The sequence below is a fragment of the Hyaena hyaena genome, unplaced genomic scaffold, assembly GCF_003009895.1.
Source record: "Hyaena hyaena isolate Hyena2069 unplaced genomic scaffold, ASM300989v1 scaffold_18, whole genome shotgun sequence".
Taxonomy (NCBI): domain Eukaryota; kingdom Metazoa; phylum Chordata; class Mammalia; order Carnivora; family Hyaenidae; genus Hyaena; species Hyaena hyaena.
In genome coordinates, this window is record NW_024080649.1 from 5,709,201 (window position 1) to 5,726,275 (window position 17,075).

The 17,075-nt window shown below is 41.5% G+C and overlaps 1 protein-coding gene across 1 annotated transcript in view; it reads left to right on the top strand.

Moving 5' to 3' along the window:
- PKD1L3 (polycystin 1 like 3, transient receptor potential channel interacting) overlaps positions 1-17,075 on the top strand; it is a 61,146-nt gene continuing 44,071 nt past the window's right edge. Inside the window, 12 exon segments of the mRNA XM_039222610.1 lie at positions 1-102; positions 7,498-7,665; positions 9,048-9,123; positions 9,126-9,198; positions 9,258-9,383; positions 10,312-10,319; positions 10,511-10,638; positions 10,945-11,176; positions 12,920-13,049; positions 13,051-13,102; positions 16,545-16,579; positions 16,785-17,013. Of these exon segments, the coding sequence (XP_039078541.1) occupies positions 1-102; positions 7,498-7,665; positions 9,048-9,123; positions 9,126-9,198; positions 9,258-9,383; positions 10,312-10,319; positions 10,511-10,638; positions 10,945-11,176; positions 12,920-13,049; positions 13,051-13,102; positions 16,545-16,579; positions 16,785-17,013 (1,359 nt within the window).

The following is a 17,075-nucleotide window of genomic DNA, read 5'->3' on the forward strand; positions in this document are numbered from 1 at the left end:
ATGTCTTCCCCCAGCAGTAGTGGCTACAATGATTCTGCTGCTAAATATACCAGTCCCATCAACAACACAGGGACTGTTACAGCAAGAGATCGAGAGAGCAGGGTAGGCTTGCTATAGGCAGATAAATTGTAGTGAGTCTAGACACACATGCCTTGAAAGAAATCAACCTAAGTTAATAGCAAATAGCCATGAGGGTTTTTTAAAATTTATTTTTGAGGGGCGCCTGGGCGGCTCAGTCAGTTAAGCATCCGACTTCAACTCAGGTCATGATCTCACAGTTCGTAGGTTCGAGTCCTGCATTGGGCTCTGTGCTGACAGCCAGCTCAGAGCCTGGAGACTGTTTCAATTCTGTGTCTCCCTCTCTCTCTGACCCTTCCCTGCTCATGCTGTCTCTCCTTCTATCTCAAAAATAAATAAAACATTTTTAAAAAAAATTTTTAAAAAAGAAAACTGAGCTTCAACTTTAAAAAAAATTTTTTAAAAATTAATTTTTGAGAGAGAGAGAGCACAAAAGCAGGGGAGGGGCAGAGAGAGAGGGAGACACAGAATTTAAAGCAAGCTCCAGGTTGTCAGCACAGAGCCTGATGTGGGGCTCGAACTCACGAGCCTTGAGATCATAAACTGAGCTGAAGTCTGAGTCTTAACTGACTGAGCCACCCAGGCCCCCCTTACATAGCCATGTTAACACACTGATAGTGCCTTCAGATCATGGTTTTCTTACTGGAAAATGTGGAAAGGGAATGAAAGCAATAATGGTGATCTGGTGAAATGTTGTAAATGATCATTTTCTAGAAAAATCAGACTACAGCCTGAACCTGGCCAATCTCATCTAAGAGTACCATAAGGAAAGAAAGGAAAGAAGGGAGGAAAGATCAGAAAAATGCTGTGGTTTATTAATAGAGAGCTCCTCCTTTTGCTAAAATTATGAAGCAGATATTTCTGCAGTAATATTTATGTACTGGCAACTTCACGATTGCTCTGATTTAATGTTTTTATACAGAGAGCCTTTGGAGAATAAGCGGAGATGAGACATTAGTGATTTGTGAAGCCTCAGCTCTAGAATCCCAGCTTGTCTACAGAATTATCAACAGTGAGAAATGATCAGTTTGCTCTCCATATAAAATGGTTTACACTGTTTTTTGCCGAGAATGAAACATCCTTAGGTAAAATAGAAAGAAATACTTCTCTCCTAGACTTGTACTTGGATTTATTCTGCTTCTTTCTGTGGCAGCTGCTCACCCCGCAATCACGTCCCCTCCCTGCTCGTGCTAATCCTGTAAGTAACGCACACACCTGGCATTGTCAATCTATGTCATTCCTGGTGGCTCCTGCCAGAATGCAGCTCTGTCTCAGCGAGCGCTCTGAATGTAGTTTTCTCATAAGGACAGTACTTATATACAGGGAAGAACCAGATTTAATGGTTCTAATGCCTATGTCTAATGCTTTAAAGGTCTCAGAACGACATTTTTAAAGCCTAGCTCTGGCTTTCTTGTTGTTAAAATGATCATTCGTTGACTGGCTCTTTATTCCCTGCTTCATACCTGAAAGAACTTGTGACGTCTTACAAAAGGATATTGAAATGCCATAAAATTCAAGTTTCTTTTTTAAAAAAGAAAAAAATCAGAGCAAAAGGGAAATAAAAGTAGACACTCTGCATAATCTATAAAATTTCACATTCAGGAAATTTCTCCATCTCCTTGCCTTTGTGTCCTACATAGAAACCTTTCGGTGGATGTCTAAATACAGATTTACTTTTATTTGACCCACTGCCAAAAATAAGCATTCTAGCAACATAAAAGAACAGGGATGAAGTAAAAATCCCGTAAGTCAGTATTTGCCAAGCGATGTTCTGCAGGATAGCAACCAACATTGCCTCAAATGTTTCCAGAAGAAAACAAATGTTTTTGACTGCAGGACTTCTTAGAGCCTTCCATATGGCCAAACCTAACCACTTCTGACCAGCTTCACCGTTATGTCGTTAAGTCGCCTAGTCGAGGCCACCAGCATCTCCCGGCTACACTTCACATCCGTCTCCTGCTTGCGTCCCTGCTTCTACCCTTGACCCTTTCGTGTCCGTTCTCAACACAGCGGGCAGAGGAGTGATGCTTTACCACCCAAGTCAGCCCGTGCTGAGCCTCCTCCAGGCCCCTGCTGTCTTGGAAACACTGCCTCCCCTTTCATTTGGTAAAATCGGCTTCCGACTTTTCCTTTACGTACCTTTCAGCCCAAGACCCTGTGCCTGTGCGGTTCCATCAGCCCCTTTCCTTCAGCACTTCCAGGAGTCACGGGGCAGGTCCTGTCTGTCACCTCAGTGCCTGTGCCTGGCAGCCGGCCTGCATCTGAAACACAGGCTGGGAAAGCTCCGGTGGGGATGACCTCAAGCCCCAAAGAGGACTCCCATCCTGAGGTCTTCACCTCTAGCTTACAGATATCATTTCAAGAGGCGATGATCAGGTAAATACGGAAAACAGGTCACACAGGGTACCTTTGTGAAGCACTCCTATTCTTCTATTTTGGTGATGTTGCAGGAACACATGTGAGGAAGGGGCCTGGTTCACCCCTTACCTCTGAGCAGAACTCTACCTAAGAGTGCCTGACGGGTAAGCATGTGTCCCGATCAAAAGCAAGCACTAAACAAGTCCACGGGGACACTCCACAGTGGGTTTTATACCCACTTCAGCATTTAACGCCTTATTTTTATTTAATGTGATTATTTAGTGCTTCAGACAGGGAGGAAGTGTTGTTCACTTGCCATAATTTTCCAGCAGCGGCACACCCTTCTGGACTGTTCTTCCTACTCCACCACCTCAGTGCTCCTTTTCTCTTGGTTCTCTTTTCTCCCCTACAAACTTAAAAAAAAAACAAAAAAAAAAAACAAAGCCACTTTGATAATGTTGACTGAAGAAAATCATCCTGCCTCTCTCTCTCTCTCAACACAAGCCCTACTTACATGCAAGCTAACATGTCCTTGCTAAAAAGTATTCCTGTTTATGCTGGCTCTACTTTCAGTGGTACTGGAAACTACGTGTTCACTATTGTTTAAGTTAGCATTGTGTTCTCCTGGCAGAAAAACGGATCTACAGTAGCTTCAACAGAGAGGGTTTTGTTTTCCTTATTAAATAAAGAGAAGTGTGAAGTGTAGCATACCCGAAGGGCCTACAGATAAATTATTAGAAATATTCAGAGAATACCAGATCAGTAGACAAAAGCTGATTGTATTTTTACATATCAGCAGCAGTTAGAAAATAAGATTAAAAAAAAAAAAGCAAGTACCTAGGAGTAAATCTAACCAAAGATGGACAAAACTTATATGAAGACAACCATAAAGATTTATTAAGAGCTATTGAAGAAAGGTGAAATAAATGGTGGGATCCACCATGATTCAGCCCAAGTTCACACTGCTCTAAAACATCAGATAAGGCACCCTCAGTGTCCTTCCTGACTGCAGCTAGAAGGCCATTCAATGAGACCTTGACCTTCATTGAAAAATGTGCAGTTGTGTGGCATCTGGGTCTCACTCATACCTTTATTCCTGCTCATTTTCACCTTGGTCCCAAAATATAAAACCAAAACTGTGTGGTCCTCAATTCTAAGATCATTCTATAACTGTTCCAACCCCCTACAGACTCTACAGATTAGGAATAACCCTGTTCGCTTGTATGACCCACAAGGGCCAAATCATAACTGACTTTAACTGCTTTAACTCCTGAACCTCGCAACACCCAGTAGGCACTTAATAATGACTTATTGAGGGACACAAGGGTGACTCAATTCGTTAAGTGGCCAACTTCAACTTAGCTCATGATCTCATAGTTCATGTGTTAGAGCCCCATGTCAGGCTCTGTGCTGACAGCTCAGAGCCTGGACCCTGCTTCAGATTCTGTGTCTCCCTCTCTCTCTGCCTTACCCCCCACCCCCCCACCCCCCGCTTGTGCTCTGTCTCTGTCTCAAAAATAAATAAACCATTTTTTAAAAATTTATTGAATACATGACTGAATTAAGCTGCAATGGGCTGTTCTCTAGAAATTGTATCAAGTAGTTGGTGTAAACAGAGATTATCTCAGGGCTGGACTTCCAGTTTAAAAACAGTGGCCTTTTAAAGTTTTAGGACCATGTCCAGACTTCTGGGTTTGTTTTCTGAGAGTTTCTGCCTCCCACCTCCTGCCATGTGGAATTTCAACTACCTGTACTTCCCTCTTGAACACAAACTCTTAAATGGAGAGACAGGAACCAGCAGAAAACCTGAGGAAATACGCATACTTCTGAATAGAAAATTTTTTGTTGTTTTCGTTTCCAGGCATCCTCCACTTTTGATCATGGCCATGAGATTTAAACTCCTCTCATAAATCTATTCCCAGACCCATCTGTCCCTGTAGGTATCACTGTATGACCTTGGTATCTCTTTCCTCTATTGTGTGGAAGAGGTGAACATTCTATTTGCAGAAAAGCCTCTGAAAGTAGTGACTCTTAGGGGGAGCCTGTGATTCATTGAGCTTGTAATATTATTGGAGGTCAATTATTGTTCAAACAAGGTCTGAAACTACTAAAGTGCAGCCATTTTCTAGAAATAATTTTGACAAAATCCTTCATTCTCAACAGGTCACAAATGAGCCAGCAGGAGCTTGAATGAAGTGATTCACAGTTTGCAAACTCACAGCAGACTTTGAAGAGCTTGTGAGGTGCTCCAGAAATGGACAGCCTTTATCCCAGAATTTTCTAAGTCATCTCAGGTAAGCAAGAGGGTGATCGGGAGGAAACACGGTATGAGAAAGGGGAAAGTGAAGCAGACAAAACGTGTATAAAATAGAAAATACGTAATGTGGAGATTGTGCCCTGTGCAGAATTCAGCCTTGTGAGCTATTCTGTGGAGACTCCGTTTAACACTCAGGCAGGGTATTTGTACCTTTAAGTCTGCAGATCGCAAATTGATCAGTAATGACCTTCTCAGATGTGCTGTATTTATCTTCTTTTGTTCATTTATCAGGTTACTGTCTTTCTGATGCATTTGTTAGACATCATGGGAGACAGAAATAGACCTATTCCTTGCCCGAAATAGAGCAGTTCAGCTTTGAAACAGACATGGGCCATCGGTGCCCCCGCAGCCAAGTTATTCCCAGCAATTATTCATGCCTCTCTCTGCTCCCTACCCATAAATAACTTAAGAGAATGAAATTCATGAGAATTTTAATTTTGTTTTCTTTTCCATGTCCTATATTTTCAGATATCTATGATAAGCATATAAATAGAACCTGCACTGCTTTGTTTAGGCTGGTTTATGTTTAATTACGGAAGTAATACGTGCTTGTTATTTAAAAGTCTGAATTAAAGCATAAAAGCATTAAAAATTAAAGCTATAAAGCAATAGCCATCACTATCTTTGTCCTTCTTGCTAATCCCATTTTCTAGATGTCATTAATATTATCAGATTATTGTTAATTTGCTGTGCATAATCTGCCAGATTTTTTTCTATGTTTAAACAGATTTGTTGTTTTAACAAAAATGACACTAAAGTATTCAAGTTTTTCAGCCCCTTGTTGTTTTTTTAAATATTTCTAATGTTTATTTAGTTTTGAAAGAGAGAGAGCAGGAGAGGGGTAGAGAGGATCCAAAGCGGGCTCTGCGCTGACAGCAGAGAGCCCAGTGCTGGTCTTGCACTCATGAACCATAAGATCATGACCTGAGCTGAAGCCAGAGGCTCCCCAGCTGAGCCACCCAGGTGCCCCAGCCTCTTGGATGTTTTTACTTAATGTTGTGTCATGGATATCTTTTCATGTCAGTACACACAAATGAACCAATTTTTCTTCATGTATAGTTAGACATTTTTTGTTTGTCTCCTCTCACAAATAGCATATCCATGGACATGCATGTAGCTACATCACCAAGTACTTATGTAGATGTTTCTATGGAATAGAGTGCCAGAAATAGAACTGAGGGGCTTTTAAATTTTCAGTAGCTGATAAAATTGTCTCTTAAAAGACACTGTTTTACATCCCCACCAACTATTGCCCCACACTTCTAATTTCAAAGGCATGAAAAGAAAGAAAAGGAGGGAATATTTTATTGATTGCTAAGGAGGTTGAACGTTATCTTATATATTGATTGACCATGTCTGTTTCTTCCCTCAGTGGCTTCTTCAGGTCCTTTGTCCATTTCCCCAACATTGAGTTGTCATTTTACTTACGTGTCTCTAAGAGAGCTTTATTTATTACTGATGTTGACCTTTTGTTACAGAAGTTGCAAATATTTTGTGCCCATGTTTTTTCAACTTTGTTTATTTTTTCTTTTTTAAATGAGGAAGTTTTAAGTAAATATAACTTTGAAAACAAAAATAACATTTCGAAACAAAAATAGTAATACCCGCAGTAGATATTCCGTCACTTTGCTTAACCTTCTCACTTGTTTTGCATGAGAACAGCCTACAGAAAGGAGAATTGGGGTTTTCAGTTTTATTTAGAACTTCTCTTGATCTCTATTTTAAGTCAGTCTTGAGTGCTTTTTTGAGTTTCAAAGGATCATCTACTTGATGTCTAAGCCAGTACTGCTCTTTGCCTTTTTTTTAGCTTAGTTTTGTTAATTAGGTATTTGATCTACTTCTTCAGGAGGGTTCTTTGAGTTCCTTAGAATAACCTGAAATACAGGGATGCCTGGTTAAGCATCCAATTTCAGCTCAGGTCATGATCTCATGGTTTGTGAGTTCAAGCGCCACATTGGGCTCTCTGCTGTCAGGGCATGGAGCCCACTTCAGAGTGTCTGTCTCACTCTTTTCTCTGCCTCCAGCCTCGACTCAGGTCATGATCTCACAGTTCATGAGTTCAAGTCATATATCAGGCTGTATGCTCAAAGCTTGGAGCCTGGAGCCTGCTTCAGATTCGGTGTCTACCTCTGTCTCTGCCCCTCCCTCGCTTGCACTCAGTCTCTCTCTCAAAAAAAATGAATAAACATTAAACATTTTTTTTTTAATTTTTAAAAAGAATGACATGAAATACAAATCCCTCCTATAGGTAAGATGTGATATATTTTCTTTTACTGCCAAGTTGTAATGCTGGGGTTTTTTTTGTGTATCTCTTTTTTTTCCTTTTTCCTTTTTTTTTTTTTTTTAAATTAGAGTGCAAGGAGAGAAGAGGGGCAGAGGCAGAGAAAGAATCTTAAGCAGGCTCCACATTCAGCCGCACACTCCTGTAATATTGCTTTTTATAAAAATGCATTTGAGGGGCACCTGGGTGGCTCAGTGGGTTAAGCATGTGACTCTTGATTTCACCTCAGGTCATGATCTCAGGGTTCATAAGATGGAGCCCCGCATCAGGCTCCATGCTGATGGCTCAGAGCCTGCTTGGGATTCTCTCTCTGCCCCTATCCCCACCCCTCTTTCTCTCAAAATAAATAAATATTTTTAAAAATGCATTGAAGTGCATAAGGAACACTGAACTCCTTACAAGAGGAACACAAGTAAATTTGAAACAGAAATAGCTCTGTGTGATAGCTTCCTAAATCCCCCAGATTAGTGTCATCAGTCCAGTTTACCGGAGCGAGAAGTCACCAGAGAGTGCATTTCAGAGCAAAGCAGTCTGGGCTTCAAAACACCCTGACCGTCGCCTCTCCCACTCCCTTGGCACTGTAATGGAAGCTGGTGGGAGGCCGCAAAGGTCCAAGCATGACATTGAGCAGGTAAGTGCAGTATCTGCTGCTGATGAACTCGGTTCAGAAACTTTTTAAATCTTGGCAGATCCAGATAGCACACAGCTCTCCCTAGATCAATAAAGAGTGTCCAGCCAGGCAGCACCACTGAAGAGACCGCTGTTAGGCCTGCTCTGGGTCTTCCTTGCTGTCTCATCTGTGAGCCAAGCCCACCTAGCTCTATAATCCAGTGAAAAGAGATCAGTACGGTGTTTGGCATATAGTAGACACTCGGTAGATTAAATTTGCATTTTTGTATTCATATGAGTTGTTCAACATCATTAGTCTATGTAAATGCAAGCCACACCACAATGAAATGCTACTTTGTACCCGGAAAGACAGTCACAAGAGTTGACAAGGAGGCAGACAAATTGGAGCCCTCATACATTATTTGATTTTGAAATGATACAGCCATTTTGGGAAACAGTTTGACAGTTCCCCAAAAGGTTAAAAATGGAACTTACCATGTGAGCTAGCAATCCTACCCCTTGGAATAGGCTCATATACATCCATGCGAAAACTAGCACACTAATGTTTGTAGCAGTATGATTCAAATAGTCAAACAGCTGAAGTGGAAATAGCCCAATGTCCACAATCTGACCAATGGGTAAATAAAATGGGGTATATTTGTTAGCAACAAAAAAGAATGAAGTACTACAACATGAGTGAACCTTGAAAACATTAAACTAAGTGAAAGGAGCCAGACACAAAAGACCAAGTATTGTGATTCCACTTTATGAAATGTCCACAATCTCTAGACACAAAATGTAGATTAGTGATTGTCTGGAACTTGGGGGGGCACGGGGACAGGAGAATGGATAGTGACAACTGGATGCTGGGTACTGGCTTTATTTTAGGGAGATGAAAATGATCTAAAATTAGCTCATGGTGATAGTTGCACTGTGAATATACTAGAAAAGAAAAACATTGAATTGTATACTCCAAGTGAGTGATTTGTATGTGTGAATTTCATTGTAATAAAACTGTTTTTAAAAACCTCTAAGTAGGTCAAAGGCAGGGACACCTGGCTAGCTTAGTTGATAGAGCACACCACTCTTGACCTCTAGGACATAAGTACAAACCCCACGCTGGGTGTTGAGATTACTAAAAATAAAAATTTTTAAAAATTGTCCTAAGTAGGTCTAGGGGAGCTTATATCATGGGAGAAAGAAATATTTCCTTGGATGGTCCTCTTAGTTGGTACAAAGGATAGTGAGTCTTTAGCCAGACTACAAATACTTTCTTTGGGTGCTTTGCGAAGAATGTCATCTTTCAGTATATCACTGTCAAGATTTTTGTCCCCCTCCCAGCCCCTCCAAAATCATTATCCACAAAGGCCACACAGGTCATATGGTATTTCCTTCTAAATGTAGGTAGAAAATACGCTGGAAATGGCCTTGCTGGCCCTTGGGAATATCCAGGAAACATTTCTACAGCAGAACCATTTTTCTGGGCTTTAGTGACTTTGACCTCTATCAATGCTGAGCAGGTAACAGAAGAAGAGGAGGGAGTGGTTCATTTTTGGTTTCTGATCATTAGAAAACACACAGAAGTTGATTTCCATTTAATTTCTCCTTCATTAGCTAAAACATGTCAACCTGGCCCCTGAACCTCTATACCCTTGGGTCCCCAGCACCTGTGAGGTTAGGCTTTCCATCGGCCTCAGCTTTGGAAGAGCTCTTCAACAGACACCCAGATTTAATGTTCAAGTGAGTATGAAATGGATTCTGACCCAAATGGAGTTGAGATTGATGGCATCAGGCGTTTAAATACACCATGATGCACTGTGAAACGCAAGCTGACCAGACCAAACAAAAGAAGCCTGGGTGCCATGGATTTCTGTTTTATGATGGCAAGAATGGAGGCCTCTTAAAAATAATCCACTGTAGGAGTGCCTGGGTGGCTCAGTCAATTAAGCATCCAACTCTTGGTTTTGGCTCAGGTCATGATCTCATGATTCGTGAGATCAAGCCCCACGTTGGGCTTTGCACTAACAGCACAGAGCCTGCTTAGGATTCTCTCTCTCCCTCTGCTCTTCCCCTTGTGTGCATGTGTGCGCTAGGTCCTTCTCTTTCTCTCTCAAAAATAAATAAATGAATATTTTAAAAAATGATACACTGTAGAGGTTGGAAGCATTAAACAGACTTCTGGATTTAACTAAGATTCTGTGTTATGGTTTGAATTGATCTCAACTCTTGATTATTTATATATAAACCTAGGAATATCTGAATAAGATTGATTCAATATACAGGGGCGCCTGGGTGGCTTAGTCAGTTAACCGTCCGACTTTCGCTTAGGTCATGATCTCATGGTTCGTGGGTTCGAGCCCCGCGTTGGGCTCTGTGCTGACTGCCAGCTCAGAGCCTGGAGCCTGTTTCAGTCTGTGACTCCTTCTCTCTCTGACCCTCCCCTGCTCACGCTGTCTCTCTCTCTGTCTCCTAGAAATAAATAAAACATTAAAAAAAAAAAAGATTGATTCAATATACAAACTTATCCATATCAGTATATATTGTATTTCTTTTGGCAGTTACCTAACAAACAAGAGCAAGATTGCTGTCTTATCCTGGAGAGCAGAATACTTCTTTCCTAGTAATAATGAATCCTCCAGGTATAAAAATGTGAAAAAAAAATTGTAAGGGTCACAGGTAAATGACTCATCTTTAATTAATTCTTCCTCATATGATGTTATAATGAGAAATATTATTTTCTTTGAGATATTAACAAGGAGGGAAATGCCAACATTTACTTTAATTTTTGATATCTGACACATTATTACCTATCCGGGTGTTAGGTAACAGATTTCAGCAGTTGATGAAACAGATTTTTTTGTCTCTAGGTAACAGGACTAGCTTCACTCCCTTCAGGGATTTTGCTGAAAAGGACATTGTTGGAAGCATTAGAGGTGTTTTGCTAAGCTCTAATCATCAATTGTCCCAAGTCCATGATTTAGTGGAAGATATTGAGGTATGACTTGATTATAAGGAATGAAATAGAAGGGAATAGGAATTCTTGGAGAATGATGGAAGGAAGTCATTTTAAATTCATGGAAGTGCCATTATTTTATTATTCACATCTTCACTTGGGAACTTTTGCAAGAACTACCTTACCTTTACGAGGTGTTTTGGGTCTGAGATTACATATTCTCCCTTAATCCCTACAGATATTTAGAGAGAAAGACCTAGGAAGTTACATTCCATTATCACTAGAAAGGAGACTAGAAGGCATCCAGGGATGGACCATCATGAAGATTGATTAACTGTCTCATTTTGTATCATGCTGCAGAGAAATGTTAGCATGGAAACCTATCCCACCAGCATCAACAAGAGCTCAGACCATTTTATGATCACAGTGAGCATCACTTCCCTGGAGAAATCCCTGATCGTGTGCATAGAACCTGGAAGTCCCCTTTTAATGACACTCTATCTGGGGTTCCAATGTCAGCCTACCCACACCCACATCTACCTGGACATCAACCTTCCAAAGACTCAGGTGTGGGAAAAAGGTAAAACCCCAATGAGAAACTTACTTTGAAATGCTTTTTTTCTCCTTTTTTTTTAAACTTTTTATTTTGAGATAACTGTAGATTCTCATGCACTTACGGAAAATAAAAGAGAGATCTTATACCTTTCACCCAGTTTCTCCTAATGGTGGCATTTTGCATAACTATAGCACTATATACTAACCCGAAAATGACATTGATACAATGCATTGACCTTATTTGGATTTCATCAGTTTTACCTGCACTCCTGTGTGTGTGTTTATTGCATGTAATTTTATCACATGTATGAATATACATGACCATGAAATGCATTTTTTTAAGATGGGTCATGGAATGGGTCCTGATATATGTGTGATAAAGCAAATTTAGTAAAATGTTAATCCTGGAATCTGGTTAGTGATTATATGGGTCGACTTCCTGCATGGTTGAAATTTTGCATAGTGTTGAGAAGTAAGATTCCAGCACAACGGGTAATAGATATTTCCAATTTTATTTCTAATCTAAGATTTGGGTAAGGCCAGAGATACCTCAGTAAATCTTGGTGTAATATTAGAATGACTACATTGTGGCTTAGAAAAGTGAAGAATTTCTGAGATATATATAAATAGTTAAGAATTTCTAAGATACATATAAATAGAGCCTTAGATGTACTTGAACGAAAAACATATTCACTGGGTATCAACTTTGAATGTAGTACTGGGGCCCCTGGATGGCTCAGTCGGTTAAGCATCCAATTTCAGCTCAGGTCATGATCTCGCACTTTGTGAGTTGGAGCCCTGGGTCAGGCTCTGTACTGACAGCTTGGAGCCAGTAGCCTGCTTCAGATTCTCTGTCTCCCCCCCACTCTCTCTCTGCTGCTCCCCCACTCATGCTCTTGCTTACTCTCTCAAGAATAAATAAACATTAAAAAAACAATTTATTATAGTACTGAAAAGTCTTAATAAAGAGCTACCCTTTGCTTTTAAAAAATGTGTGGAGGGGTGGCAATAATCATGTAACAAAATACAAAGCATGATATAGTCTCCTCTCATTACAGTCTTCCCATGTTGAACAAGCTTCCACTGGCTCTTGTGCAGGCCTCACTAACACGAATGATCACTTTTTAGGTAATTCCTGCTCTTAGACATAGTACCTGAGGCAGCGTTTCTCACTCTTGGGCTCCCAACTACAAAGTTCTGTCTGTGTTACCAGCAGACTCTTTGCTGATTCAGAACACGCGCTCCATTTTCCTTGTCCATCTTGGCAGTATCACGTCCCTTGGGGATCTTAGCCATCCTCTGGTCCAGAGACCTTGTTTGAAAGATGAGAAAACTAAGGAGACTGTGTGACTTGCCTTAGCCCTTTAACAGCCATCTGGTGACAGAGCCTGGTAGTCAGGGCTCTTTCCTGGAACCACATTCTTCCCATCCTTTCTCCATTCTTGGGCTTCTTTTGTTAGCTCCGTCTTATAGCTACTCATTTGAGTGTGCAATTCTTTCATTTTTCTCAAACTCATACATTCTGACTCATTAGACCTAAGTCTTCATCTATCAAAAAAATACAGTTTTTTGTTGGAATGGGAGAAATTGAGAGCCCCAGGTTGTATTACTGAATATTTTCTTTCAAATCATTTGTAACTCTAAGCTTAATCATTTCCCCACTTGTAAAATAAAATAATGATAATAACAATAGAACCTTCATAAGGAAGGTTCTGATAGTAATTTTGTTCCATTGGAAATGCAAGTAAGTGCTGTTCTTTGTTCTCAGAGGAGTAATATACATGGATGACTCCAGAGAGTCTGCATATCGGTACCTACTATGCAACAGCCATGCTGAATAAAAGCAAGGACAGTAGCCAGCACACGCCCACCCTGCTCTCAGTGGTAACTGCAGTCACCGTGTTATTTCAGGGACAGCCACAACAGCACGTGGAAGACCACAGGGTGCCAAGTAAGAAGCCACACCACTTTGCTTTCTCTTCTGCCTGAACTGGCATGAAATGCAGAGCATCTGTTCTCTCATGGGGCCCAGAAAGAAAAAGCATCAGGAGGCAAATAAATCAGCCTGGCAAAAAAGAAGATTGCATGTAGCGGCCCAGGAAAGTGTGTCTCTTCAGAGCAGACTTATGTTTTATATTTGTCATTTCCTTCTCAAACATTCAGTCCAGGGTGAATCTGATAGTTCTAGATAAAAGAAGCAGTAGGTAGGGGTGTCTGGGTGACAACACTCGTGTAAGCATGACTCTTGATCTCAGCTTAGGTCATGCCCTGCATCGGGCTCTGTGCTGATGGTACAAAGACTGCTTGGGATTCTGCCTCTCCTCCTCTCTGCCCCTCCACAGCTTGTGCACTCACTCGCTTGCTCGCTCACTCTCTCTCTCTCTCTCTCTCTTTCTCTCTCTCTCAAAAATAAATAAACTTAAAAAAATTTTTTTAAGTAGTAGGTAGATGCTCTTAAATTGTTTTTTTTAAAGCTAAAGGAAACTTTATTTGTAAAATGAGAATCTTTTCCCATTTTTCTTTTTTACAAATAGTTTATTGTCAAGTTGGTTTCCATATAACACCCAGTGCTCATCCCCACAAGTGCCCTCCTCCATGTCCATCTCCCCCACCCCCCCCCATCAGTCCTCAGTTTGTTCTCAGCATTCAAGAGTCTCTCATGGTTTGCCTCTCTCCCTCCCCCCCACTATTCTCCCCTCCCTCTCCCCCATGGTCTTCTGTTAAGTTCCTCCTAATCCTCCTATACGTGCAAACATATGATATTTGTCCTTCTCTGCCTGACTTATTTCGCTCAGCATAACACCCTCAAGGTCCATCCATGTTGCTACACATGGCCAGATGTCATTGTTTCTCATTGCCATGTAGTATTCCATGGTATAGATAAACCACACCTTCTTGATCCATTCATCTGTTGATGGACACTTAGGCTCTTTCCATGTTTTGGCTATTGTTGAGAGTGCTGCTATGAACATTGGGGTACATGTGCTCCTATGCCTCAGCATTTCTGTATCCCTTGGGTAAATTCCTAGCAGTGCTGTTGTTGGGTCATAGGGGAGTTCTATTGTTAATTTTTTGAGGAACCTCCACACTGTTTTCCAGAGGGGCTGTACCAGTTTACATTCCCACCAACAGTGTAGGAGGGTGCCCGTTTCTCCACATCCTCGCCAGATGCTGTTAAATTCTATAAGTGTTAAATATGTCGTGGATAAAAGGAAACAAATTTCTTGCTTAATAAGAGAGCTTTTGTAAAAATAAACTGGCAGATCCTGCTACATTCCAGGTTAGGTGGGGACTTTTCTAATTCTCACCTAGTTTCAGGGGTCTGCCCACTTTAAAATGGTGCCCTGCATTTTCACATGGGTGATTCTGTGTGATCCCATCTGATTTAAGTCCTGGCCCCGTTGCACCAAGACTGTGGTGTAAAGTTCTGGAAATCATGAAGCTCTTTGTAAAAGAGCTGAGAGAGGGTCATTCACATGTGAATACAGGGACAGAGGATGATCTGGAAGACAGCTGCACTGTTCGTGGCAGGGATTTCTGGAAGATCTGGACCAGAGCCTCTCAAGCAGATTTCTCTACCTGGGAGCCCATTAAGTTGCAGATTCTGTTGCAGTAAATTAGGGCCAGACCTAAGCTTCTACCTTTTTTTTTTTTTTTTAAGTGTTTATTTATTTTTGAGAGATAGCAAGAGATAAAGTGAAGTGGGAAAGGGGCAGAGAGAGAGGGAGACACGGGGTCTGAAGCAGGCTCCAGGCTCTGAGCTGTTGGCACAGAGCCTGATGCGAGGCTTAAACCCACAGACCGTGAGACATGACCTGAGCTGAAGTTGGACACTCAACCAGCTGAGCTACCCAGGTGCCCTAAGCTTCTGGCTCTCTTATGAGCTCCCAGGGGATGTCAATGCTGCCCAGACCACACTTTGAGTTGCAAGAGTCACCCGGCAATGACTCACTGCTCTCAAAAGGCATTAGTGTGTCTCCTGCCTCCTTGAAACCCTGTACAGCACTGGGGACCCCATGCAGGGAAGAGAGCTACAGAGAGCAGGGTGAGAGTTAGAGGGTGGGACATAGACCCGGAACCCAGAACTTAACCTTGTGCCGTGGAAAGCAGCCAGTCATACTGACAATATTTGAAGCTTTTCATCTGCACAATAGAATGTGGAATTGGTAATTTTCATTTCATTGCCTAGTGACATTTTTAAAAATATATATTTTTTAACTTTTATTTATTTTGAGAGAGAGAGAGCACATGGAGGCACAAGCAAGGGAGGGGCAGAGAGAGGGGAGGGAAGGGAGAGGAGAGGAGAATTGTAAGAAGGCTCCATGCTGTCAGCACAAAGCCCAACTCTGGGCTCATACCAACAAACCTCCAGATCATGACCTAAGCTGAAATCAAAAGTCGGATGCTTAACTGACTGAGCCACCCAGGTACCCCTGAAAATATTTCTTATGAAGAAATGTTGCAACATTTGGAAATTATAGGGAAGTTATAGGGGATAATATAATAAAAACATTAAATACTCTGGCTTTATCTCAAAGTTGATATTTTGCTCTATATAGTTCAGATTTTTTTATAATAGAAAAATACTCTGGAATAATCAAAGCCCTCTGTGGATCCCCCTCCAGTCTTCCCTCCCACTTACCAAAGGGTGATCACTGTCCTGAAATAGGCATTTGTACTGATTCTTTCAGCACATATTTATCGGGCATATTCTACATGCTAGGCCCATGTCTAGGAACTAGAGATAAAGCCTTGGACAAGACAGCGTCTTCCTGAGCTTACATTCCAGAGAGAGAGAGACTGACAAACATAGATATAGAAGTGGTGTTTTGCATGCTTTTGGTCTTTGTTTAAATGGCATCATCTATACCATAGCCTTCTTTAATTTTTTTTTTCCACAGGATTTATCCATGTTGCTGTATCTAGCTCTAACTCATTTTTTTTTAAATGGGAAGTTGTCTTTTTATTTTTTATTTTTGAGAGAGAGAGAGAGAGAAAGAGCATGAGCAGGGGAGAGGCAGAGTTGGGGAGGGGTGGGGGAGAGAGAGAGAGGGGGGGGGGGAGGGAGAGAGAGAATCCCAAGCTGGCTCCACACTGTCAGTGCAGAAGCCATCATGGGGCTCAAATCCATTAATCATGAGATCCTGGCCTGAGCTGAAATCAAGAGTCAGACACTCAACCGACTGAGCCACCCAGGTGCCCCCTGACTCATTCATATTAACTGCTGGAGATTATTCCATTAGTACGCAGTAGGAGTCCTCTCCTTTGTTTGTTTGTTTGTTTGTATGTTCTGCTGTTACTGGACATGTATATATAGGCTGTTTCCAATCTTTTAGTTATGAACAATGCTGACAGAAACATTCTTTTTCACGTCTCCCTGTGCACATGTGCAGAGTTCCCCCAAGGTTATGCGTTCAGAGCTGGAATGGTAGATGCAGAGAGTTTGTGCTTCTGCATGTTTGGTAGAGGTTTCCACATTGCTCTCCACATCCACCAGTTTACATGCTCCCCAGTGGTGAACACGTGACCAGGACATTGTTTTCCCTCTCAAAATTGCCTGTGTTTGTGTTTTATGTTTGTCTCTTCCTTAGCACTCTGTTCAGTTATAGTCAATGTGTTGATTCTAATGGCAGGTTGGCCCACAGAACAGTTTTGAGGACACAGTGTCACTGTAACCACCTGAACTGCTTTGGCAGTGACTTCTTCATTGTGTCCAGGATGGTGAACGTTGAAGACACAATCAGGCTGCTCCTTCATGTGACCAGCAGCCCTGCTAGGGTGTCATTGCTGGCCAGCCTTTTAGGATTCTAGATGCTTACCTCTGTGTGGGCTTGGAGGAAGGATCAAGCAAACATGCAGAAGGTGAAGATCATGACTTTGGTTCCAAAAGCCTTGCCATAGTGTCTTGAGTAGGTGGAACAAGA